The following is a 27,259-nucleotide window of genomic DNA, read 5'->3' as shown; positions in this document are numbered from 1 at the left end:
CATGGGCACAGCAAGAAAACAAGGAATGCCAAAGGTTATCCCGAGCCTTCACTGAAAATCATGGAATCCCAGGATGGTTTGGGTTGGGAGGGACCTTAAATTAATCCCACTGCACCCTCTGCCATGGGCAGGGACACCTTCCACTGTCCCGAGTTGCTCCAAGCCCTGTCCAAGCTGGCCTTCAGCACCTGGCCCTTGGAATGACCATCCTGGCGATCCAACATCTGCAGAAATCACACGCAAAGCCCAGGTGAAACCTCCCTATTTCGGCTAAAAGATTCTCCCAGCAATTACTGGAAAAATACCTGCCAGCATCTCATGCATCACTCAATCCGCCTCAATCCTTCAGGAAGGCTGCCACCTGAAATTCCCTCTGAAGTTTATTGGCAGGGAACTATCAAAGGTGCCTTTTCACCACTCCTGAGCTGTTGGACATGCCCCTCATCCAGGAGGCCTTTGAGGCACACACAGGAATAACTGAAGCATTCCTTTCCTTTGAGTCCACAAGATCCAGCCAATAGATCTGAGGAAAGGAATTAAAGTATTGAGGAACACAGACTCGGGTGGAAAAAAAACAAAAAAAAAAAAGAGGGAAATTTTCAGAAGTATCAGACTTCATGCAGCAGAATTATTATTTTTTAGAATTTTTAATCACAGAATGGGTTTGGGTTGGAAGGGGGCTTAAAGTTCATCTTGTTGCAAGCCCCTGCCATGGGAAGGGAATCTTCCACAGGCAGGGAATCTTCCATGGGTTGGGAATCTTCCACTTGGTGATTTCTGAGTTTGTAACTCCTGATTCCGTTGGGTTCTCCTATGTAATTACCACAACCATATAAACAGGATAAAAGGAAATACTCCCTCCTTCTTCTCCCACAGCTGAAACTTGGGAAAATGGAAAACCAGGCAGGAAGAGATAGGGATAACCTGCCTCAACCTTGAATTAACAAGGTGTCTCTCCTGCAGAGCTGCCAAGGGCGCAGGAAAAGGAACACAATTGATTATTTTCCTTGCAGCACCTCAGGCTGCCAATGGCAATCACCTCCCTGACCCAGAGACCACATCTCCCCCACCTTGGCTGTGCTTTCCCTCCTCCTCCTCCTCCTCCTGCCAGACAAAGGGAATTCATCCCAAGAGGATCAGCAGGCGGGATCCCTCCCGTGTAAGCCGATTGTGGGATGTCCCCACTCCTGACAGCGAGCATCACCCAGATGTCAAACTCCAGAGAGAGGGCCCTGCCGAGCCAGGCTGAGGCTAGAGGCTGCAGATTATCCCTCTGGAAGGGATGTCACTGAGAGCATGGGGCTGGCTGGCCGGGAGCAGAGCAATTATCACGCTGGGAAGCACTAATTGACTTAAAGCAAGGAAGGCACGGCGGGAAGAGGGGGAGCTCTGGTAAACGAGTTAATTGTGGGCTGACTGAAGAGTAAAATATCACCATGCAAAGGTTGATGAATCACCAAGCTGTGGAACAACCTGGACAACTCCCCTGCTCCCTGCCATAAAACATCCCTCTGCAATTACCTCTGGAATTCACCTGCGCTGCAGGTACAGGGCTTGGCTGGGCAAGGGGACACAGACACACAAAACAGGGACAGTCAGCTCTGAATTCTCCTCCTCTGAGCTGATCTTTGTGCTCTCACACTTTATTCTCTGTCACCACAAACATTTTAATCTTTTTGTCCTTTTCTTAGAAACTCGTCCAAGCAGAGGTGTGACAATGGGGAGGTTCAAAGACACAGAGGGAGCTTAAAAGCTTAGAGGTTCAAAACTGACCTGAGAAACAGAGATCTCAACACTTCATATTTTATGATTTTAAACAAAAACATGTTGATTGAGGGAGAGAAACTTGACTCATTCTGTGAGCATCTGGGATTAGCAGCATGGCATTTCTGGAGGAGGCTGCAGCACATGGCTCTGCAGCTGCTCTGATCATCCCTGCCCTGGCGGCTCGCTGCCTTGCCCTCTGACAGATGGGAAATCACACAATCCCATCTTCCCGACACTGCCCTCAGGAATCAACCAGCTGGGTCTTGCAAACCAGCTCTATCTGGGTGAGCCACGTGCACTCCTCAACCCCGGGAGTGTTTTCACTCCCTGCATCAGCAGAGCAGCCAGGGCCTCGTGCAGAACCGAGCCCTCGGCGCCCACCATCCCCACACCACTGCTGGGTGCTACTCCGAGGGATTTACAGCCTGATTCAGCACAAGGATATGCAGCTGGATGTAGGGAATAGGGACCAGAAGCCTGTGTCCCTTCTGAAGAAAAACACCACGCTGAAGGCAACACTATTCCAACCTGCCAGAGTCACTCCAGCACCTGCCCATGTGCTTTTATAGGATCACGGGATGATTTGTGCTGGGGGGACCTTAAACACATCCCAGTCCACCCCCATCCATGGGCAGGGACACCTCCCACTGTCCCAGGTTGCTCCAACCCGGCCTTGGACCCTTCCAGGGATCCAGGGGCAGCCACAGCTGCTCTGGGAATTCCATCCCAGCCCCTCCCCACCCTCCCAGGCAGGAATTCCCAATTCCCAATATCCCCTCCATCCCTGCCCTCTGGCAGTGAAAGCCATTCCCCCTCGTCCTGCCACTCCAGGCCTTTATCCAAAATCCCCTTGCAGCCTTCAGGGTGGGCAGCTTGTATTTTTCACTCACAGTTTTTGCTGCACTAAGTACATTTTTATGGTGTTCTGTCACTTCCTACGGTGAAGCCCCACTGCTAAAGAGCCCGAGGTTGGCGTCCACACCTGTGGAACACGGAGCCCAGTTCTTTTTTACAGCTCTATAATCATCAGGGGATGTGTAATAACTGCACTTTTACAAGGGACCTGTTAAACACAGGCTGTGAACTGGGTCCCAGGCACTTGACGCTGCACACCCAGCGCTTCCCACAGCCTGGCTCCTTCCTGCCACTGCCACTGCCACGGCTGCTGGGGACACCCTGCTTTTGGTGACACCTCCTGCTTGCTGTGTGGCTGGGGACACCTTGATTTAAGCGCCACGTTCTGCTCCCCAACACTGCCAGGGTTGGAGACAGCTGTTTTCATTGCCACCTCCTTCTCCCCACAACCAGCAGAGCTGCCAGCACGCTGATTTTGGTGCTCCCTCCTGTTCCCCAACACCAGCAGGCCTGGGGACACCCTCTTCTGGTGTCACCTCCCATTCCCCAGAACAGCTGGGGCTGGAGACATCCTGATTTCAGTGACACTTTCCACTCCCCGGGAGCTGGGGACACCCAGGTTTCAGTGCCACTTCACCCTCCGGTGGGGCTGGGGACACCCAGATTCTGGTGCCACCTCCCACTCCCTGGAAACTGGGGACACCCAGGTTTCAGGGCTCACCCTCCGGTGGGGCTGGGGACACGCAGATTTCAGTGCCACTTTGTGCTCCAGTGGAGCTGGGGACACCCAGATTTCAGTGCCATGCCGCCCTCCGGTGGGGCTGGGGACACCCAGATTCCGGTGCCACTTCACCCTCCAGTGGGGCTGAGGACACCCTGATTTTGATGCTACCTCTCGCTCCCCGAGGGGGCTGGAAACACCCTGATTTCGGTGCCACCTCCCACTCCCCGGGAGCTGAGGACACCGAGCTTTCAGTGCCACTTCACCCTCCGGTGGAGCTGGGGACACCCGGACTCCGGTGCCACCTCCCAGTCCCTGTGGAGCTAGGGACACCCAGATTCCAGTGCCACCTCCCAGCCCCCGTGGAGCTGGGGACACCCAGATTCCGGTGCCACCTCCCAGTCCCCGTGGAGCTGGGGACACCCAGATTCCGGTGCCACCTCCCAGTTCCCGTGGAGCTGGGGACACCCAGATTCCGGTGCCACCTCGCTGTGCCCGGGCTGGGACGCGGCTCAGCATCACCTGGGGCGGCGGAGCGGGACCCGCAGCCCCGAGCCCGCCCCGCTCCGCGCTCCCTCCGGGGCCCTTCCCCGCACTCACCCCGCGTGCCGGGACACCGGGACAGGAGGACAGCAGGACACGGGAGCAGCAGGACAGCGGGACACGGGATGTTCGCCGCTGGCCGTGCGGGCGGAGCCGGCGGAGGAGGGGCCGGGGCCGGGGCCGGGGCCGGGGCTGGGGCCGGGGCGGAGCGGGCGGCTCGGACACGCCGTGCCCGCCCCCGGGGCGGTGGCACCTGCGGGCAGGGCGGGACCCGGACACCTGCGGGGACAGGGGGAGGCTCCCGAACCTCCCCGGGGGTTCTCGGAACTGGAACCCCCTCCCGACACCCCCTGCCCCGGCACCCACGCATCAGTTTTCCATCAGAGCTCATCGGGGATCTTGATGGCGAACTAGCGAATATCCTCATTTTAGGATAAACACAGCTTCCCTTGGGATCAGCTCTGCTGGAGGGTAAATTTAAAGGGTTTCGGTTTGAGCTAAGAAATGTTTGAATCAATAGCGGCAGCGTTGCGGTGGGTCTTTTTCTAGGGATGCGAGTCCCATTCCTTTGTTTTCCCTGCGCTCTTGCGAAAGGTGGATCTTGGAAATGGATACAGTAATTTGTGCTGTTTTCATGGAGTTAATTAAGTGCTGCAATCCCACATTCCGAAAACGAAATTGTAGGGATACAATTCTTGCAAACAGTCTGCTCTCTAATTGAGTTCATCCTCCAGGCATGAGCTTTATCGAGGAGATCTTGAAGGGTGAGTATTTTTTGACTCATGGAAAGAGCTCTGGCACCCTGCAGTGTTTGCCTTCCTCTGCAGGACTTTTGGGGAATGTTTGGACTTCCCACCTGCTGTCCTTAATATAAACCATCTCCTCTTCCCGGGTGGAGCCATCCTCATCCTGCAGGAGCTTCTCAAAGGGTGAGGAAGTGCCTCTTTTGCACTGAAACCAACATTTATCACAATCCAAAATTTATTCATCATTTTTAACAATCGACTCCAAATTTTACTGGACTAATTTCCAAGTCTGCTCATGTTTTTATGGTGCAAAAACCACATAATCCTCATTAGGAGGCTACTGAGCAGCAAAAAAAGAGAGCAATCCATTCCTACAGAAAACTTGGAGCACCCGGAATTTGCATTGCTGAGGAGAAAAGTAATGATTTAATTGTGAAATGCTCAGAGTAATAATTACTGGAAATAAGCTGTTTCTAAAGCTCCCCAGTATGACTTTAGGGAAGTGGCAAGGACACACGAGCTTTTACATAGAGTGTAACATTCCTATAAAAATGGAAATACATGCACAAGGGAAGTGGAAGAGTCTCCCTGTCATCCTCCAGGCTAATGAAAAAGAGGAGGAAGAAAGAATATATCCATGGAGAGGTAGCAGAGATGATGAAATTATTTATTAAAAAAAATTAAAACTCTTGCTATGTTCATTCCCCAGTCACCCAAATCTTTTAATGAGTGCCCCTGGATCCCTGGCAGTGTCCAAAGCCAGGTTGGACAGGGCTTGGAGCAACCTGGGACAATGGAAGGTGTCCCTGCCCATGGCAGGGGTGGCATGGGATGAGCTTTAAGGTCCCTTCCAACTCAAACCAGACTGGGATTTTATAATTTTTTGTGAATTACTTTCTACAGGTTCAGAAGGAAAGCTGAAATCCAGAGCATGGACTCAGCCTGCTGTATAGTGTGCTTCCACTGAATGGGAATCTGGGAATATCCTGGGTGGGAAGGGACCCACAGGATCATGGATCCAGCTCCTGTCCCTGCACAGACACCCCAAAATCCCACCCTGGGCATCCCTGGAGTGCTGTCCAAAGGCTCCTGGAGCTGTTGGGAATGTGCCCATTCCCTGGGGAGCCTGGGCAGTGCCAGCACCCTCTGGGGAAGAGCCTTTCCCTGACACCCACCCCAAACACGCCCAGCCGTTCCCTCAGTGCTGTCCCTGTCCCGGGGAGCTGTCAGTGCTGCAGGGAGTGCCCTGTCCCGTGTCACACCAGGCCCACACGGCAGAGTTCAGTTCAGTTTTATTTTCCACTGTAACGGATTTCGAATGATACATCATGCAGTCTGCCAGTGTATCCATCCATCTCCGACAGAACTTCAGCACGAAGATAAAAGACTTCTCTCCACGGGCTGGGGGGAGGAGGAGGGTTCAGGTCTGCTATCAAGAGTTTAATACAGTTCAGCATCATTTGATGCAATGGCAAAAAAAAAAAAAAAAATTTCCCCTTGTTACCAGCAAAACGTGTCCACCATTTATTTATCTTTTTGTTTTGTTTTTTTTTTTCCTTTTTTTTTTTCTCCTAAATTGAACACTACTGTAAAGATACATAGAGCCCAGAGAATACACGTCTGCAGTACACGTTACACACTTTACAAACTAGACAGGGGTAAATCTACAGCGTGCCTCGGCCCGCGGCTCCATCCCGCACAGCGGATGGCGCCGCTGCACGGCGCGGCTCCTGCGGGCACCGGCGGGACGCAAGTCAAAGCAAGGGGAGATTCAGATTATCCTGCCCTTTGGTTTCCCTCCTTTTTATTTCCCCCGTGGAGGAGTACTTCAGTCATGGTTAGGTGAGGTATTTCTCCTCCAGCGAGGGGAATCTGGTGAGCCCTTTTCTTTCGGACCTTCATCATCAATAAATTGTTATTTAAACAATTCTTCGAATAAAACCGCGTTCAAATTAAGATTCTCGATTTTGTTTAGTTTCGAGCCTTCGGGCAGGGTTAGATGGGATATTGGGAAGGGATGCTGTGAGGGTGGGCAGGCCCTGGCACAGGGTGCACAGAGAAGCTGTGGCTGCCCCTGGATCCTTGGAAGTGCCCGGGGCCAGGTTGGATGGGGCTTGGAGCAGCCTGGGATAGTGGAAGGTGTCCCTGCCCATGGCAGGGGGTGGAATCAACTGATCCTTAAAATCCCTTCCAACCAAACCATTCCATGATCCTATAATTTATAACGATTTCAGACAAATGTGCATCTTAGTCCATTAGGCTTTATAAAGTGAATTTGAAAAGCTACTCAAGGCTCTGCGGGCAGGAATTGTAGCAAAAACTTTTTGGTGACTTATTTTTAAGTTTTCAGTATCTTCAGGATAATCCAACTCTCACCCTTGTTGAGTTTAATACAAAACTTAAGAATGCATCAGCCAAGGTCTTTCCAAGCTTAAACTTTCCTTGCTTTCCAGAAAACAAGTCGATGAAACGTGAACTCAAGGACAAACACAAGATATTTGAACATATCAATAAGAGAAGCTCAAGTGAGCCAGAAATACTTTTCAATTACTAGCAAAAAGAACAATATGCACTTTAGTTCCATCTGAAATCCGCTTTCCATTTGGGAATGGTATTTCCACCCCAATTTGTCCCATGCATGACATTTTTGGATGTGAAATTTCATTTGCGCTGTACAAACCACAACTTGAAAAATGAGCCTGGAATAAATAGAACACAACACTCAAAGAGCAAAGAAAGGAAGATGGGGTCAGGAAACAGCAAGAGACAGGTTCTGATCTCTGCAGAGCAGATGTGTGGTTTTCCTTTCCAGATATAAAATGTGAAAGCCTTAGAAATGGTACAAAAGTTGAATATACAACACGCAGTACAAAGTGAAGTTGCCTAATTAAAATAGGCTTCAAAAATAAAAATTGATACAAGCAGAGTATGTTCAACTGAGAATTTGTAATTTCCAGCTATTAGATATCTCAGGTATTTAATTTTGAGGATTTTAGCCTAAGGCATCTCTGGGGCTTTGCTGAAAGTCCTCCTGCAGTGTTGGTGTAGAAGGGAACTTGGAGAAACTTCATCGTTTCGCTGCTGGTGGCACTGACTGGCTGATCAGCACCAGCACGAGGAAGAGATGTCCAAGTTCACTTCTGCCTCAAGCTGCAGGGAGCTGGCAGAACCGGCCCCAAAAAATTCCTGCTCCATGCCTTGAGGAGTCCAGACCTTTTTGTTGTCATGAATGCTGCATTTACAATTGAATTCTGTACCAAACTCGGAGAGACGCAACAAAAAGTTTGCCTACAGTACAAAAATCTTTGACAGCAAATAAGCTTGGGATCTTTTCCTAGAACCAAAACAAGAGGATTATTAATTCCTAGTAGAAAGCTCAGCTCTGACCAGCTGGTAAGATAGCACAGAGTAGTTCTGAGTTAGTGATTTTATTAAAGATTGCATATGGCAAGTTCACAGTTCATTCTTCTGGCAGTGCACATGCACGTTAACGAAAGAAAATATAAAACTTTGGAAAATACAAAATAAATTAAATACATGCAAATCTGCAACTTCATTAAATATGTTTAGCAAAATGCTTCCCCAAAATAGTGCAACATTAAAAAAAACCCAAACAAACAAAAACCAAAAAACAGTTAAATTAAGTTCAACTTACTTTGCAACACCCTAATTTCAGTAGAAAAAAATATCTAAAGTCAACTCACAATCTTCCAAAACGCTCTACGGAACTGAAGAGTTCTACACCTACACATTCAGAAATTTAAAAAAAAAAATCCCAATCAATCTCAAATTAAAGAAGAGCAAACGTCTGCAAAAGAAGACCAGAGGGCTACACTCAGCTGGAGCCTTCCTGGAATTCCAGCTTCCTGGAGCCTTCCTGGAATCCCGGCTTCCTGGAGTCCCACCTGCCCCGGGAGATGGGGAGGGAGGAGGAGGAGGAGGAGGAGGAGGAGGAGGAGGAGGAGGAGCAGCACCTTCTGCCTGCCAGCAGAACCTTCCCAGAGCAATTCCAGTGCCCCCTTGCTGGGAAGATGGAAATTTGCTGTCTGAGAGATCCAGGGAAGGCTTTTCCTTCCCTCTGGACCTTCCACAGGATGAGAGGATTTAGTGGCTTAAAAAGACATTCCCTTCCCCTGGAAACGTGCTCCTCACATCCCAGCAAAAAAATTCCCAAATTTGGTCTGCAAAGGGCAGCTGGAGTGTACAACTCTCACCTCCTTTAGGGTTTTTTTTAAGGAAGGGTTTGGGGGATTTTATTTTCCTTTGTTCTGGTAGGGGACTGTTCCCTCCGGGATCTGAATTCCAGTGTGAACAGATCAGGGCTTGTCTGGGGAAAGGGGGAGGGAGGGGGGAGATGCTTGTCAGATTTTCCAAGGCAAGATTTCCACAGCATTCTGAAATCCTTCAAAAATTCCTAGGGAACAACTCTTACAAACACGTGGCTAAGCCATTCCACTCCAGGAAAACCCACCACTGTAGGGAGAACTACAAGGGAATAGGAGCTTAATTTTGAAACAGGTCACACAGATAAATTCATGGAACTACCAAACTTCAAATCCTACGTCTATACTAACAGATTTCTCTGCATCCCGTTTGTTCTTTACCAGGTACTGCAATAAAGGTTATTTTATACAGTCCAAAGATTTTTTTTCTTTTTTTAAATCAGGATATTACAAATGGTTCTTTGGGGAAATTTCCTTCTGAAAATGTTAAGCAGTAAAATTAAACCACATAGCAGCACATTTTCATCCCCTAAAAATATAAAATAATATGTATATTATACAGGAAATCAGTCATGACAGAGCACAATCACCTGCCTTTGATGGCACTTGGTCATGGAATAATTAATTCCTTGATGCCAGAAGTCGGGAATTACCAATGCCAACGGAGGACTCGGAGGAAAAAAAGAAAATCATCACTCTGAGTGGAGAAGCCCCCAACCTAAGCAGCGCCAAGGGGTCGTGGAATTCGGAGTGGCAGACTCCCTATCATCCTTACTGAGGTGGGGATGTTCCAGACACTGTACAAGGATCTGGAGGAGCTGAGCTGGACACTTCTGTACACGTGGAGATCCTACGAAGCTCGGAGTACCTGGAGCGGGGCGTCGCCGGCGGCCGTGGGAAGCGCAGGATGGACGGGACGTGGACCGGGTTGGAGAGGGGCAAAAAAGAAACTAATGTGACTTAATGACAGTCCTTAACATGCTAAGTGGAACTGACCTGCCAGAGAGAGCGAGAAAAGGAAGGAGAATTAGTGGATTTGGGGGATTAGAAAGCAGAGCGCCGAAAACGGGACGGGCAGCAAACAAAGATCTGCGATCGCGTTTAAAAAATGATGGAATTTGGGTCTCACAAAATGAGCCACTTCTCCTGATGGGATATGCTCTCTGCCACCTGTAGCCTGGAATTTTGTCTCACCCAAACACTGTGGGAAATGGATTTGTAGAAAATTCTCAACAAGTATTAGAGTTCACACCCTCACAATCCAAAACCCCACTATTTCCTAATTACAGTACACTAGAAATGTTTCCTAACCTATCAGCTTTTACCACACCATGCTGCAAATGCCTTGAAGCCAATCATCTAAAATTACCCCTCATGAGTCCTAACACAACACATCTTTCATAGCTCTATTTCTTCAAAGTATCTAATCTTTTTTACAAAACTATCCTTTGAAACTTATTTCTAGTTCAATTTCTCTCTCAACAATGTCTGTCCTATTCCATGGTATTTCTAAGTCAACATTTCTTATCTCAAAGTTTACATACAGATACACACTATGTGAGCCTTCTGTCAAGTTTTAAAAATTTTCTACAAATCCATTTCCCACAAACACTATCTAAAGGTCTAACTTTTTTTTTTTCCCCTTTAATTTTCTGTTCCTTTCATGGGATTTTTCTCTTGCCTCATTGGATGTGCTGAAGAGCGGGTCTGTGTTTATCTCATAATAAGGGGGGGAAGTAACAGCAGCAGAATTTGAAAATTACAATATCAAAAGGATGAAAAATACAAATTCAAACCAATCCTTCTGTTCTGTCTCCTGACAGAGATATTTTCCTAATATATATACATATATATAAAATAAGTGTTTACAGAAATACCTGAAATATTCTATATATAATATCATGATAATATTATAAAAATATACTCTATAATTTTATATATTCACATTAAACAAGCACATTTTATTAAAACCCACGATTCTTTCTCTTCATCTGCTGGGTTAATCAATCATAACCACTGACCAGTCTAACAGCACTAAGTGTCTTTTATCTTTATGGTGAATAATGAATGAACACAAGATAAATCTCTCCTCAGCAAATGTTGAGATAGGAAACTCAATTTTATTTCTCTGCTGTTAAATGACTATAAAAGAGACTTTTGTTCTGGTTCCAGCTGCACCATTCCAAAGCACTTCCTGCAGAGTCTAGGAATGTCTCAGCAATAATCCGGAAATAATCTGGATGAAGTTCTCCCTGCACTGGCAGCACCTTTACTAACACCCTTACTCAGACCCCTGGGTTTCCATCCAAGCTCAGAATTCAGATTACTCAGATACTCCCAATGTTGGCAGCCAAATAGTTGGAATTTGCCAATAAAATTCTTAAGCAAAGGACCAAAACTGAGGAGAACTGACCCTCTCTGATCACTCCCCAGCCTTCCTGGACTACACCTTCCACCTTCTCCTTATTTCTGGATGTGAGCAAAAAATCTAGAACACATTGTTGAAATACTTTAATTCCAACCTGTAGGGTTGCCATTTGGTTTCCAGATTTTTTCCTATTTTTTTTCCAGAAACCCCAAGTCCGTAACTTTATCCAGTTTCACCTGAGATCTTCCATCTCTTTTTCTGCATCCTCATTTTCCCTGGTGCTCCTCTGCAACATGGCCTGAACCTGCTCATCTCCACAGCCCTCAAATCTAAACCTCAGCATCTGAAATATCTGTTGAGTATTTTATGCCTCCTGATTGCTTTTTCTTGACTTCCACAGTCCTGCCTTGTTATTACAAACCCATCTGGTTTGAAGTGTGGCAATTTTATTAATAAAATGGACAACTGTGGCCTGTTTGAGTCTCACTCTTCATTTCACTACAGCTGGTAAATTAAAGGTGCATTTATTTGAGGCAGGTGGCAGCTTTTTCCCCTCAGAGTAGCTGTTACAAGAAATGTTTGGAAATCTTTGACCAGGCTCTGTACCCCACTCTTTGCCAGGTCACAGAGATGGGAATGCAATGAAGCAGATGGACAGAGGCACCTCACTCCTGAGGTGGAAAAGCCAATTTCAGACTAGAATGGACAAAACCATTCAGCAAAGCCTTGCCCTAATTTATCCACAGAGGAAATATTTGTTGCTGGAAGCTCATGGCAAACACAATGAGCAGGAACAATCCCCCAGCACAATAACAGCTTGAGTGTGGTGTGATGGATGCTTGGCATGCAAGCCTGACATGAAACATTCCCCAAAAAAAGCTAAAAACACCCAAGAATGCCTCGAGGAGACCACAGACCATGAAGAGAGTTGTGAGACAGAATTAATCCTCAAGGAAGGCAAAAAGCCAGACTTGGAGGGACAAGTTTGCTGTCCCCAGGCTGCTTTTCACAGCCACTCGCTGCCATCCGGCTCTTGGCACGTCTGTGGCATAAAGTGATCATCTAAAATAATGCAGATAGAAAATCTCTCCAATAAGCATTTATTTATATTATAATATATATATTATATTTATAAAATCTCTCCTCCAATGAGCATTTAAAGAAAGGAATAGGAGGATGGAGTCCATGGAACAGACTCTTGGGAATATGCTGCTCATCTTCTGCTTAGGAGAAACTCTCAAGCCCTGGCAATTAAAGCAATATATTTAGGGTGTTGGTTTGTTTTTTTTTTTTCCATGAAGAAAACTAAGAGTGCAAAGTGTGCCAAATGGTGACACTCAAATCTGGAGATGTCTCATGCTGCCACTGAAAGCTGCTCTACCCTTATCCCAGGCTGGAATATCCCAACATGGAAACACATCCATGGTACAGAAAGCAGAAGATGATGCTGGCAGAAGGAATCTCTGGATCTGTATTTTTACTACATGAGTTTCATACCTCTATGGTGAATTTTGGTTCAGATTTACCACAGCAGCTTTTAAAAAACTTAAAAGTGCTAAGTCATTAAAATAAAACCTCTCCTCAGCAGCTGGCAAAACCTCTTAACAGGCACTAAATGAACAAGTATTGTAATTATCAGCAAACAACTACTAAAAATAGAAAAAAAATTACTGTGGGTCTCCTAAAAGCGAGATGAAATATAAGGGAACTGAGTGATCAGTGGGAGAAGAGGTGAGTGAGTTACTCTGGCCTTACCTCTCGTTTATTTGGTGTTGTGGTAGTAGCTGGAGTTGGACATGCCTCCCCCTCGGATGGCGTGGACGGCCGTCGGAGAAGACGCTGGGTAGTGACCAGGGCGGATGGGCTTGGCTGCACAGGGCAAGGAGGGACCAAACAGGACATTTTAGCTTTCCCATTTTAGCTTCCCACCTCCCCTTCTCCTCCAAGGGAAACCCCATTGTTTCCCAACTCAGTGGTTTCTGATCCAGCTGTGCAGAACACAGCACTTCCTGCCTTGGCTAACAGCAAAAACACCCATTTTCCTGCTGGCAGATCCTTTTTCCTGCTGGCAGAGCCCTTCCACCTTCCCATGAATTGGATCTGCAAAAATGATGGACTGTCCAACAGCAGAGGGAAGTCACTTGCTGGGCAGTGAGGCACTTTTTATGTCCAATTTACACCATTCCAGAAGATGTCAAGACAAAGCTTGGATGGCTCCCTACAAGAGGAAGCATTCAGGAGGTGACACTTTGTGCTGGGTGATTCTCCCTCAGGATTTAATACCCCAGTATTGTCATCTCCATCTAAACCATTATCCTTTTTAATCCCAACAAATCATTCCAAGAACTGCCCCATTCCTCTGTTGTGTGCACGCATTGCATTGTGCCTCGGAGATATATCAATATCTGAAGCACAAAGGAAGACTTTTTGGAATTAAATCACATGGAGGACTAATCAGGGGGAAAAAAGAGAAATGGACAAGGTCCAGAAAGGCAAGGAAAGAATGAAAGCAGAGAGGGAGCGTGTAGGGGGAGGAGGAAGAAAGTGAGCGACTAATTTAAGGAGACAAGTTTTCAGGTCACTAGAAGGGCACACAAGACCCATTATGCCCTTTATTTACCCAGTGGAACAGCAGAGCCTCTTTAAACTTGAGGTGGGGCAAATTCCATGAAAAAACGAGGCCTTTGAAGATTCCTGTGCAGCAAAGGAGAAGCAGCCCCTATGTTTTACTCCCTCCACTCCACCCCCAGCAACCAGCCCGAGCCTGAAGCATGTGGGCAGCCCCTTTAGCTCCATGTCCTCACCAATTTGGGCAGAGTGTGCTCTCCGGGCCATGTTTTTGGCTCTCACGGCCTCCTTAATGCGATCCACCTCCTGCTGGTAGCGCTTGCGGTCGCGCATGGCGTTCTCCTTGGCCTCCTTCAGTGCACTCTCCAGGGCCTTAACTCTCTCTGCCGTAGCTCGAAGGCGTTTCTCCAGCTTAGGAAGCTCGCAACGAAGATCTGCATTATCACGTACCAGCTGTGGGGAAAGTGGTGCAAAGTTAAAGGAGGTAAAAAGAAAGGGGTGAAAATGTCCTCAGAGAAATGGCGGGAAAAGTCCCCTCACAGAGAGAAAACGCCACCATGCTCTCCATATGTCATGTGCTACAATTAAACAGGTTTCTTCCAGAAATTAATGTGAAAAACTTAGGTTAAAGAGAAATTTAGAATGTCCTGAGCTGGAGTGAACCCACAAGGTCAAAGTGGTCAAAATCTCCTCCGAGAAATGGCGAGAAAAGCCCTCACAAGGAGAGAGGAAATGCCACTGGTTGCTCTACACTCCTTGTGTACTAAGATTAAACAGATGTATTCCAAAAATTAATGTGAAAAGCTTAGGTTAAAGAGAAATTTAGAATGTCCTGAGCTGGAATGGACCCACAAAGTCTAAAGAAATTGGCAAAAATCTCCTCAGAGAAATGGCGGGAGAAGTGCCCTCACAAGGAGGGAGGAAACACCACCATGCTCTCCATGTGTCATGTGCTACAATTAAACAGGTTTCTTCCAGAAATTAATGTGAAAAACTTAGGTTAAAGAGAAGTTTAGAATGTCCTGAGCTGGAGTGAACCCACAAGGTCAAAGTGGTCAAAATCTCCTCAGAGAAATGGCAGGAAAAACCCTCACAAGGAGAGAGGAAATGCCACTAGTTGCTCTACACTCCTTGTGTACTAAGATTAAACAGATGTATTCCAAAAATTAATGTGAAAAGCGTAGATTAAAGAGAAATTTAGAATGTCCTGAGCTGGAATGGACCCACAAAGTCTAAAGAAATTGGGAAAAATCTCCTCAGAGAAATGGCGGGAGAAGTCCCCTCATGAGGAGAGAGGAAATGCCACCATGCTCTCCATGTGTCATGTACTAAAATTAAACAGATTTTTTTCCAAAAATTAATGTGCAAAGCTTAGATTAAAGAGAAATTTAGAATGTCCTGAGCTGGAATGGACCCACAAAGTCTAAAGAAAGTGGCAAAAATCTCCTCAGAGAAATGGCGGGAAAAGTCACCTCATGAGGAGAGAGAAAACATCACCAGTTGCTCTCCATATGTCATGTACTAAAATTAAACAGATTTATTTCAAAAATTAATGTGAAAAGCTTAGGTTAAAGAGAAATTTAGAATATCATGAATTGGAATGGACCCACAAGGTGAAAAGAAAGTGGCAAAAATCTCCTCAGAGAAATGGCGGGAAAAGTCGCCTCACAGAGAAAACACCACCATGCTTTCCATATGTCATGTACTAAAATTAAACCAATTTATTCTAGAAATTAATGTAAAATCTTAGTTTAAAGAGAAATTTAGAATGTCCTGAGCTGGAATGGACCCACAAGATCAAAAGAAAGTGGCAAAAATCTCCTCAGAGAAATGGCAGGAGAAATCCCCTCATGAGGAGAGAGGAAATGCCACTGCGTTGCTCTCCATGCCAGGTGTAGTAAAATTAAACAGATTTCTTCTAGAAATGAATGTAAAAATCTTAAAGAGAAATTTAGAATGTCTTGAGCTGGAATGGTCTAAAGAAAGGCCCACAAGGTCTAAAGAAATTGGCAAAAAATCTCCTCATAAAAATGGCAGGAAAAGTAACCTCACAAGGAGAGAGAAAATGTCACCAGGTGCTCTCCATATGCCATGTACTAAAATTAAACAGGTTTATTCCAGAAATTAATGTAAAAATCCTAAGTTAAAGAGAAATTTAGAATGTCCTGAGCTGGAATGGACCCATAAGGATGAAGTTCAGCTCCTTACCCCACACAGGGCACCCCAACACTCCCATCCTGTGCCTGAGAGCATTGTCCAAGCTCAGCTATATTCACAAAATTCACTTCTCTGGCTGAGGACTGATATTCATTTAAACTGTCCAGAAAGAGCAAAGAAAAATAGAGTTTATTCCATTCAACAAGATTCCACAGAGCTGATCCTGAAAGATGAGGACTCCAGGACCAAGCCTGCCACTGCAGAGCACTTGACAGCCAGATTTGCTTCTCTACACATCAAAAACTGCAGCAGAAACTCTACATTTCCTCATGACACAGAAATCTCCAGGATTTTGCAAATCCGTGGTCCCCATTATTTTAAAATAAGAATGCTTGAATATGTCTTACAGACATCACCAGGGATCACCCCAAATTCGTCATTTCCAGTGGCTCTGATGTGTTCACCTGTGTGTTCCCTACTCAGCCATGTGGGAAAACTGGGAACTTCACTGAGAAATCACTTTTAGGCCTGTAACTACAAATATAATGATTACATGCAACTTTGAATTGGTGCACTTCCTCAGTTTAACATGGACCTGAGCGAGGTCTATCAATTATACAAATCACATCTGACCTCCCATGTAGCAACAGCCAAGAGAGGATTGATTTTTAATAAACACAAAACTGATGCAAACAGGCAGAAAATCCAGCACAATTTCCACTGAACAGATTACACCACTGCTGGAAGTCAACAGAAATCTGCTCCAAAGGAGTGACTCTCCCTCTTCTGGAGAGAGAAAAATGGATTAACAACCACATTAATAATGCAGCAAAGCAACAGCATGTCCTGACATTCACATGTTGTTTAACAATCAGAGCATTTTAACACCTGCTGGGCCAGGCTTAGTGCTGGAGAAAAACACAAACAAGCTAAAAAAACATTGTCACAATGTGCTTTTTCTGCAAGTGCTGAACCCTTGTTGTGTGAAGTAGTTGTGATACAAAATCCAAGCAGGATGGTATCAAGTCCAATGTCACTTTTCTCTGCAAGTTTCCTACAAGATGTGGATTCCAAGTTGATTTTGAGTAAATACACGCTAATGAGAGCTATAAAAATCCACATTTGAAACCCAGCAGATGCATGAAACGAGTGCAAAAAAAAAGGCAAAATGGTAAAAGAAAAACCACTCTGAAGATGTCCCAGTTTCCACATTTAGAAAGTAGGTCTTGAAACCATCTGTTCCCTAAGAATCTGAAAACCCCAAACCTTAGCAGACACTTGTCACAGTCCAGCACTTCCTGCTCTTTGGGCACTTCCACAGGAGTAATTAAAGCAAATGTGGGAGTGTGGGTCACTAATACAGCTCTGGGAGAGTGCAGTGCACAGTGTAATGCCACTGCTCAAAAAAGAAATCAAAACAGCTTTAGTGCTTTGTGTGTGCACCTGAAGAGTGGCACACAGCTCCAGCATAGTTGGGGGGGGGAGATTTTAGGGAGGAATTATTCCTGTGAGGGTGGGGAGGGCCTGGCACAGGGTGCTCAGAGAAGCTGGGGCTGTCCCTGGATCCCTGGAAGTGTCCAAGGCCAGGCTTGGAGCATCCTGGGACAGTGGAAATTGTGGGACATGGCAGGGACGGGACTGGATGGGCTTTAATTCCACATCTGGGATCGTATGAAACTGGAATTCCATGAAGGAGGGAGGACACACAAATGGACAGGCCCAGAAATTACCAACCTCAGCACCCCAGGGAGGCACCAGCCCTTCAGCAGCACAGAAAACCCCAATTCCATTGTTTTCATTGAAAACTCTGCTGGTTGAATCCATTCCAACCACCTCCAAGGTGCCTCTGAGCAGCTTCAGGCAGGAGTCAAATTGGGGATGCACAATCCATCCAGAAAACAGCTATTTTTATGTATTTCCTACTGCCAAACAGATGTGTTTTCACAGAAAAAAAAAAAATCCTTATTTACCACATTCCTAGAAGTACATGGAGTGGGAAGAGCAGCTCCAGCTCCTAATTCCAAGGAGTTTAGAGGGTACATTTTCCTCAGACAGCACAGGTTACCTTTCAAAATTACCCTTGCAAGCATTCAAAAAGTGCAAGTTTTGATGGAGGAAGGGAAGGAAGGGAAAGGAAGGGAAAGGGGGAAAAAAAGGAGGGAAAAAGGGAGGGAAAAAGGGAGGGAAAAAGGGAGGGAAAAAGGGAGGGAAAAAGGGAGGGAAAAAGGGAGGGAAAAAGGGAGGGAAAAAGGGAGGGGAAAAAGGGAGGGGAAAAAGGGAGGGGAAAAAGGGAGGGGAAAAAGGGAGGGGAAAAAGGGAGGGAAAAAAGGGAGGGAAAAAGGGAGCCTTTACCTGTTTGTGAACCTTTGTAAGTTGTTCCAGGTTGTTCTCAAGAAAGGAAATTTTCTGCTTCTGCGCAGCGCTTCCACCTCCATCATCACTATCCAGTTCAACACTCTGCACACAAAATTGCAGCACTCAGCAAAGCCAGGCACAAACTCAAGGGGAAGCTCAGCTCTTTGGCAAATCTGAGCTCCCCAAAGGCACAAAAGTCTTACTGAGCCCCAAATTTAAGAGAAATTATTTTAACTCTTTGTTTGATTTTTAGGAATCGCATTTCCCCTTACACAAAAAAACCCAAGGTATTTTTACTGAACAATTATGGGGGAATCCTGAATAGGAAAATCCAGTTACACTAAATAATTTTTGAAGCTCATCATCTTTGAGAATTTTGTAGTTGAACTGTACTGGATAAATTCACTTCCCTCACCCACCAACATTTTCCTTATCAAATTAGGACCAAATACAAGCTGATAGACATCAGAACAGCTTTAATCTTGTTTCTCACTGCTACTAAAAAAGACATTATCCCATTTTGTAAATGCATGCACTAAAGGCTTCCAGCAAATCACAAGAATACTGTACATAAAGGAGAAGATTTGGGTTTAAAAGAGCAGAGTTTTACTTTTTTAACACGGGTGGTGAGATCCTGGACAAACAGCTTGCGCAGATTGTGAAGAGTCTGAAGCTCCCTGGCCTGGAATAAAAATAACAAAACAATAATTTTTAGAAAAGGACAAATGACTAGGACACAGTAGATGCTCTGGTGTAAAAGTTCTCCTTGGATTTGAGTTGGTAACAGGAGAAAAGAACTCTGGATTTTCTCTCTAGGAATCACTCTGAATGCCACAAAATAAACCCCACCCAGCCCCAAAACCACACTGAAGAGAACAATTTCTCCAAAATTGGTAAAAACAACCTTTTTTAATTTTAGTTTAGGTAGTTCAAAGCTGTTTACTCAAAAATTAAAAAATGTATCACCAGGGTATACAGATATAGGGGGAAAAGCTGAATAAGGTGTAATTAAGACCTACCACTGTTTCCTCCAGCCCTTTAAGGTCTTCTCTTGCTTGTTCTCTTTTATCATTAAGGAGTCTGGAAAGATCACAACATGGAACACGAATCAATCACAATAAACAGAGGAGAATCAACAGCATCCACCTGGAGCAGCAAATCTGCAGGTGGCAGCAAATCTCACATCTCTAATTATACTTTTGATTGCCCCAAATATCCAAATTTATCACCTGGAAGGGCTGAGTCACCACCTCCATCTTTGTGTCCACACATGGGATTTTTCTCTCTCATTTCCAGGAAAGGCTTTTTACTCAAACATCTGATTTAAAACCCCCAAAAATATCAACAAACCGCACAAAAAAATTCCCAACATCTTTCATGCTTTTTTTGCTGTGTATTAAGGAATGAGAGATTTAAGACTTGCTGGAATATTTTATAAAATCAGAGCTCTAATGAACTCTTTTTGTAGTTATCAAAGCCACTATTGAAAACCCTGTGGTATAAAAATAGAGAGTAATTGGTAATTATTTATTAGTATCTCCTGCTGACTTTCCTACTAAAAAGATATTTTCAGTGTGAATATTCCAACACAAATCCCTCTCCCTAGCACATTTTCCACACATGAAGAGGTTCAGGGATACCAAACTGTGCACTTACATGAGCTTTTCCAGTTTCATTTCTCTTTCCTGGTCCTCAATTTTTAATTTATCATAATCTGCACTCAGCTTCTCCTGTTCCAGCTGCAGCTTCTGGTTCATGCTGGAAACGTGAAAGGAAAAGTCAGCCCAGCTAAGGAGGAAGGGAGGGAAAATCTCCACAAACAAAATGGGATTGGGCAGAGGAAAAGTAAAGCTGTAACTCTCTACTGAATAACTCTGGAAGAAATGAAGCATAAAAAACCTGGAGGACATTATTTTAAAATATTGGAGAGCTAAATCCAGTGGTTTGTTTTGTTTGCCTGTAAGGAGGACCCAAATTGTTGTTGGCATCTTTCTAACTTGCTTCTTCATTTCCCTACAATTAATCTTTGGCCATACACAATAAATATGATAAAATGATGCCTAGATTTTAGAAAAAGAAGGACACAGGAGCAAAGCATAACAGAGTCACATTGGTGGTGAGGAAAAAATATAAAAATGTGTGAAAATGGGAGCTGTTGGAGTCAGCCAGACTATCACTGGCTGCTGTGAGAATCTCAAAACCTTCCTGGGGACGTGGTTCAGTGGTGGCTGAACTCAATGACCTTAAAGGATTTTCCAACCCAAATGATTCCATGATCCTTTAAAACCTGCTCTCCTCTCACCTCCTGACCTGCAGGTGCAACATCACCCTTTTTTATAAACTCCCTATGATTTTATGGCCTTGTTAAAGCTCCCCAATAAAGAATTAGGCACTGTAATCCACCCTGCAAAATAATTGCAGGGTTGGTGCTGCGTGTAAGGGCAGAACTTGCAAAGAAACATCAATCAAACCCAACAAAAGCAAGCCCAAAGCATCCCAGGACAGAGGAGGGGTGGAGAGGCTGAACTTACTCCCTGATTTCATCGATTATTTTCTGCTTCTCTTCGATCTCATCCCTCAGCCTGGACAGCTGCTTCTGGTGGGCTTCCCTGTGGCTCTCCATCTGCTGCTCCAGAGCCTTCTGCAAACACAGAGCTGGGAATCAGAGCAGCCCAGGGACACACAGCTCCCTCTTACCCAGCCTCTGGATTGGAGGGAAAACACCAAATCCATGTAGGAAACTGCCTGGCGTTTCCTTCTGTCAGCACTGAGCTCTGTCCCTGCTCACCCAACCTTTTAATTCCGTTTTTAACAACAATTTTGACTCATTTTCTTGCAAAAAGTACCCATGAAAACCCAGGGCTTAGCCACAAATGCCACTGATTTTACACCAATCCTCTCTTATTTCCCCTGTTTATTCACTCAGAAAATACCTGTACAGCTCTGCCTGTGACAGAAATAAAACCCAAACCTCTGAGAATTGTTTATCCACAGCCCTGCTATTGAAATTATTATTTAAATTTAAATTCTAGGAGTAAATATGCCTCAAGCAACAGCAAAAACTCAATTTGTGTCTTTAGACTGCTAGCACAAACTTTGCTTTTTTCCTCAGAGCTGTAAGGTACAACCACTTTAATCACAACTGCTTTCATCACTTTACAACTGCTTTCATCACTTAAAATTTTTATGATGGAGGGAGAAGTTCTGCAGCTGGCAAACCTCTATTACTGCCCTTGTAAAACTCTATTTTTCCTTGTCTGCAGTGTGCAACCCCATCAGAACAACTCATTATTGCAAACATTTCCTGGCATTCCAAAGGAAAAATACCAGAAAACGGGTTTATGTATTTTATTATTATTTCCAGGAGATAATCAGAATTCCAGCAGAACTTTGGGGAAGCAGCCTCTTTTAAAACCAAATTTATAAGTACCTAAATGATATTAACCCCAGCAGCCTCATTCACTATTGAGCAAATTGACTTCCAGCAGAGCTCCAGCAGCAAAAATTTAGTGTAACACAGAGGTGAATCAATGTAATTTTTGGCCATGTGAACAAGAAGACAAAATTCCACCCCAATGAACAATCTCACCAAGAAATTCCCTCAAAATTTCCACAGTGCCAAACTACCTTCATCTCCTCTGCATCCTGGAGTCGTGTCAGGTGCTCCTTCTCCTTGTCCTTGAAGCTGACTTCATGCATTTTTTCTGTTTAAAGGTGGAAACAGTTTTAGTTTTAATTTTTAATTTTAGATTTTAAAATTAAATTTAATTTATTCCAGGATATGGAATAAAGATTCTGTTCTAACAATGCAGAAGATGATAATTTATTTTTTTTTTAAATAAAAACTCTTGTCCCCACCTGCTGCTCCCTCAGAGAGGGAAAATCCCTTGTGCAGAAATCCAGAATGATTTTAAGGCTGCAAGGTTATAAATTGATATAACTCAGGAGCTTAGCAAAGCTACAAGAGCTTCTTTTGATACCTACACATTTTCCACATTCACTTGGAAGGGGAAAACCAAGCCTTAAAAGTGAAGTCAGCTGGGAAAGACACAACTTGTGCACATCTGAGGGAAGCAGCTTTGTTTGGAACGAGGCAGGGATGTTGCAGAGGGACAACTGAAATTTAGCTAAATCCTTATTTCACAGAATATTAGAATTATTAGAATATTAAAATTCAGAAATGCAGAATTTAACAGAATATTCAGCAAGACTGATTGGTGCTGCTTGGTAAAGGATCTGTGTGGGGGTTTAATAGTTTCTCACGTCACTAAGACACAAAACTGAGTGGCCCAAGACAGAAATGATGAGACCCAGAGCTGTACCTTGAGCACGTAACTTGGCCAGCTCCTCGTTGAGGGAGTCCTGGGACTCCTCCAGCTGCCTCCTCTTCTGCTCCATGTTCTGCATGTAGTCTGTCAGGGATTTGATCTTGGCTTCATGCTTCAAAGACAAGGAACAGCCGTGAGAGAGGAGGAGAGCAGCCCTGCCCTGGGAGATCAGGGACAACTGGCCCGTGGAAGGGAGAGGGAACAGAGAATTTCCACACCCAGAGGGGATGGCTGGGAGAACTCACAGCAGAATGGCTGGGAAGGAGCTAAGAGAGAGTCTACACTACACTATACTATACTACACTATACTACACTACACTATACTATACTACACTATACTATGTAGTATAATATGGTATAATATAATAAAATACAATACTATGTAGTATAATATAGTATAATGTAATCGAATGTAAAATAATATAACATGATATATCATATAATATCATATCACTTCATATAATATAGTATAATGTAATATAATGTGATATGCTATGCTATATAGTATTATATAATATCATAAAATAATAAATAAAATATAGTATACTGTACTATAATATACTATAATGTACTATAATACTATATAATAGAATATACTATAATATATAATACTGCATAATAGCATATACTATAATATAACATCATATCATGTAATATAACGTAGTATAATATAGTATAATATAGTATAACGTAGTATAATATAGTATAATGTCATATAATGTGATAAGCTATGATATGATATCATATAATGTCATGTCATACAATATAATGTCATATAATATGCCATATAATATAATGCCATATAATATAATATAATGCCATAGAATATAATATAATGCCATATAATATAATATAATATAATGCCATAGAATAGAATAGAATAGAATATAATATAATATAATGCCATATAATAGAATAGAATAGAATATTATGTGCCATCTAATATAATGTGCCATCTAATATAATGTGCCATCTAATATAATGTGCCATCTAATATAATATAATATAATATAATATAATATAATATAATATAATCATAAATCAACCTTCTGAAAACTCAAAGCCAAATTCTCATCTCTCTCCTCATCCCAAAACCCTGCCTCTAGCACAGCTGGAGGCCCCAGGGCCTGGAGCAGGCAGGAGCAGACCCACCTGGGAGATGAGGAGCTGGCAGGCCGCCAGCTCCCTCTCGCTGGCGTTCATCTTCCTGTTGGAGTCCATCTGGGCGCTCTCCAGCTGCTTGCTCCTGTTCACCAGGGACTTCACCTCCGACTTCATCTTGCTGATGTAGAGCCGGGCCATGGTGAACTCCTCCTCGATGACCCCGTTCACATCTGCCAACTGAGCACACAGGGATGCTGCTGGCACCCGGAGCTGCTCCCGCTCTGGGAACCAGCCTGCAGGCTGGGCCTGGGCTCTGGGATGGCTTTACAGGCCAGGGGTCATTTCAGAAAGAGAGTTTGGAGCAGGGGAGAAGAGCATAAGTTACTTCTGGAAACTTAAAACTTGGATTTGGAAGACAAAAAAATCAGAATTGGGATCATTTCACAAAGCAATAAGTGCTTATTACATTAAGGAGACATCTTCCTTCAGAATTTTTGGTTTGATTTGTCCTTTTATCTTGTATATTTTATTTTTGTTTACATTGGATATTTCACATCTGTGTGAAGGGATATCATATCCAGGTATTAGGATGGATACCAGGGCAAGGCTCTTCCCCCAGAGGCTGCTGGGCTCCCCAGGGAATGGGCACATTCCCAAGGCTGCCAGAGCTCCAGAAGCATTTGGGACAGCACTTCCAGGGATGCCCAGGGTGGGGTTTTGGGGTGTCTGTGCAGGATCAGGAGCTGAACCCCTGATCCTGTGAATCTCTTCCAGCTCAGGATATTCCACTGAGGAGCTGTGCAGGTTCTCCCTGAGCAGTAACCCAGCTCAACTTCATCTGCTTCCCCTTTTTTCCCAGCACTGCCAAGGGGAAGGGAACATGTGCTGCTTCTTGTCCCAAAAATCCTGAAAAATGACACTTCTTCCAAAATTTTCAGTCTGCTCTGAGATTAGACACACTTGGAAAAGATGCTAATTGCCAGCAAATTTGAAATTATTCTCTGAAAGCTCCTCAGTCTGGCCTGATTTCCACTGGCAGCTGTCCCCTGAAGTGCTGACATCTCAGTTCCTACAAAAACTTGTACCAAACTGCCTCTGCCTCCATTTGCAAAGATTTCCTGTCCCAGTCCCTGCTCCTGCGGCCACCAGAGGCTGCTGTGACATCTCCAAAGGCTGGAATCTGCAGCGCCACGGGGACAGCAGGGATTGCGTCCCCTGCAGCAGGACAGGCTGGAGCTCCTGCCGGCCTAAGAGAGCCTTGGCAGGGCGTCAACAAAAAGTGAACTAAAAGTAACAAAAATGTATTGCAAGGAGTTTTCATACATTTCAAAAATGGACTTAGCCACTTTCGAGCACTGCTATTTTTCATAGGGGTTTTAAATAGACAAGGATGGCATTAACACCACCAAGGAGATTTTTCCAGGCCATGGAAAGTTTCCATCGCTGCCATTTAGCAATGACCATACAAATATTTTCTCTGAAATCAGCATTTTGTTCTTCTACAAATGTGACAAAGTGAGCAGCCACCTCCTCTACCGTATCCCCAAAGCACACAGAGCCACACAAAGGCAAACCTCAAAGCAGGGCTGACCAAAATGTGCACCAAACTTCAGATCAAAAATTGGCCACCTCAGAAGCCAATATTTTCATATTCTGGGAATTTGGGGTCTTGCCAGCTGGGGAAAGAGTTGGGCTATGAGTGTATTGTTTTGGAGGGAATTCAGACCCCTCATTAATCAGTTCAGTGACTCCCAGAGGGGCTCTGGCCCCAAAAACTGAGCTGGGAATAACTGTGGGAACTGTGAGCCCAGGCACTGAGCCTCTCCTGATGCCTCAGGTTTAGCTTTTAAATTTTTCAGACCCTGTGCTGCTTTAGTGTGTAAGTCTGGGCTTCATATGAGGGGATGCTGAGCTCTGTGCACAGAGCAGGGAGACAAAACAATTCCTGCTCCAGCTGGGCACCAAGGACAAATGAGCCAAATCTCAGCCCAAGAGCACAAACCCCGTGGGCTGGAGAGAGAAAAACAAGCAGGGTGGGACTGCAGGGGCTAAAGCTGGGATGGGACAATGAACTGCAAGATGCAAATGGAGCAGAACTGATCCCAGGGACAGAGCCCGGGAGCGCTCGTGCATTTTGGGGCCATTTTGGTTCATCTTGGGTGCAGCCCTGGCTGGGCTCTGGTGCTGCCCAAGGTGGATCCATGGAGGAGATGCTTGGAATGAATCCCTGCTTTATTCTGGGACTCTGCCCAGCCCCTGCTCCAGGGCAGCCTGCACAAGGCATCACCCCCATTTCTGTGGGATCTCCTCTGTCACAATCCCTGTCCTGCTTTGTCACCTGTCCCCTCCCTGGTTTTCCTGCAGCCTCAACACCTCAGCTGCCCTGCAGAGAAATGGGATTTTCTCATTCCTTTATGAATTCCCAGTCCTCAAGGAGGGGATTTCTTATTCCTTTATTATTCCTATTTGTTATTCTGAAATCTTGGGGTATTTACTGAGCTGGCCTCTTGATAAATCCCTACTTTATTCTTTAGCTCTGTCTAGTCCCTGTTCTAGGTCAGCCTTCACAAGGCATCACTCCCAGGCAGACAAAGAGCTCTGCAGTGTCCTCCTGTGTGCTCAGCCAGGATTTACACAGAGTGTCCTGGGAATGGCTGGATCCACACATTCCACATCTGTGATGTTCCCAGGGCTGGAGCCAGGCTGGAGAGCTGGGGGTGCTCACCTGGAGAAGGGAAGGCTCCAGGCAGAGCTCAGAGCCCCTGGCAGGGCCTGAAGGGGCTCCAGGAGAGCTGGAGAGGGACTGGGGACAAGGGATGGAGGGACAGGAGCCAGGGAATGGCTCCCAGTGCCAGAGGGCAGGCATGGATGGGACACTGGGAATTGGGAATTCCTGGCTGGGCTGGGATTGCCAGAGCAGCTGGGGCTGCCCCTGGATCCCTGAAGTGTCCAAGGCCAGGATGGGACAATGTGGGATGGTGGAAGGGGATTTGGAACCAGCAGAGCTTTAAGTGCCCCCCAAGGCAAGGCCCTCTGGGACTCCCTGCTTTGCTGGGGTGTTTCCCTGCAGGAGGAGCTGGGGAAGCACAAAGCTCAAAGCTCAAAGCAAAGCCCACGCACGGTTTTGACGTCGTTGGTGCCGATGATTCCCCCGATCTCCCCCAGGTCCTTCAGCAGCAGGTTCAGGATTTCTGTGGCTCTCTTCTTCTGGTGGTTGCTGAGCTCCTGCAGCTGGCCCAGCTCCCTCTGGGTCGCTGTCAGGGCGCTCTGGAAAGGTTTAAAAACAAGAATTACCCTCCCCACTGCAGGCTGGGCACTTTTCAGGGGGTATTTTCCTCATGGCTGCTGGCACAATGTAGTGACACATCCAGTTCCACCTTGGCATAATCCACTTTCACAACTCACTTGCCACCAAAGGCTACTTTAGATCTATTAAATGTAGCAAATCCGCTAAGAATCTGATTTGCATAATACATCAAAGGAGGTTAATCACAGGGAAATAGGTAGAGAGGGATAGAAAATTC

General features: G+C 45.2%; 2 protein-coding genes across 2 annotated transcripts in view; both read right to left on the bottom strand.

Moving 5' to 3' along the window:
• Positions 1 to 3,973, bottom strand: part of LYPD6B (LY6/PLAUR domain containing 6B) — a 49,139-nt gene extending 45,166 nt beyond the window's left edge. Inside the window, exon 1 of the mRNA XM_071435498.1 lies at positions 3,944 to 3,973. The gene's annotated coding sequence lies outside the window, so the exon portion shown is untranslated. The remainder of the gene's footprint in view (positions 1 to 3,943) is intronic.
• Positions 3,974 to 5,912: 1,939 nt separating this feature from the next.
• Positions 5,913 to 27,259, bottom strand: part of KIF5C (kinesin family member 5C) — an 82,303-nt gene continuing 60,956 nt past the window's right edge. The window contains exons 15-26 of the mRNA XM_071435497.1: positions 26,856 to 27,002; positions 23,784 to 23,972; positions 22,626 to 22,743; positions 21,931 to 22,007; positions 20,835 to 20,944; positions 19,960 to 20,061; positions 19,323 to 19,383; positions 18,914 to 18,985; positions 18,301 to 18,405; positions 14,028 to 14,244; positions 12,979 to 13,092; positions 5,913 to 9,851 (exon numbers count right to left, since the gene is read on the bottom strand). Coding sequence (XP_071291598.1) covers positions 12,986 to 13,092; positions 14,028 to 14,244; positions 18,301 to 18,405; positions 18,914 to 18,985; positions 19,323 to 19,383; positions 19,960 to 20,061; positions 20,835 to 20,944; positions 21,931 to 22,007; positions 22,626 to 22,743; positions 23,784 to 23,972; positions 26,856 to 27,002 — 1,305 coding nt within the window. The 3' untranslated portion in view covers positions 5,913 to 9,851; positions 12,979 to 12,985. The remainder of the gene's footprint in view (positions 9,852 to 12,978; positions 13,093 to 14,027; positions 14,245 to 18,300; positions 18,406 to 18,913; positions 18,986 to 19,322; positions 19,384 to 19,959; positions 20,062 to 20,834; positions 20,945 to 21,930; positions 22,008 to 22,625; positions 22,744 to 23,783; positions 23,973 to 26,855; positions 27,003 to 27,259) is intronic.

This window comes from Agelaius tricolor, unplaced genomic scaffold, assembly GCF_023055355.1.
Source record: "Agelaius tricolor isolate 1412-34295 unplaced genomic scaffold, bAgeTri1.0.p SCAF_10, whole genome shotgun sequence".
Lineage (NCBI taxonomy): Eukaryota > Metazoa > Chordata > Aves > Passeriformes > Icteridae > Agelaius > Agelaius tricolor.
Note: the sequence above shows the minus strand (reverse complement) of the source record. Positions and strands in the feature narration are given on the sequence as shown.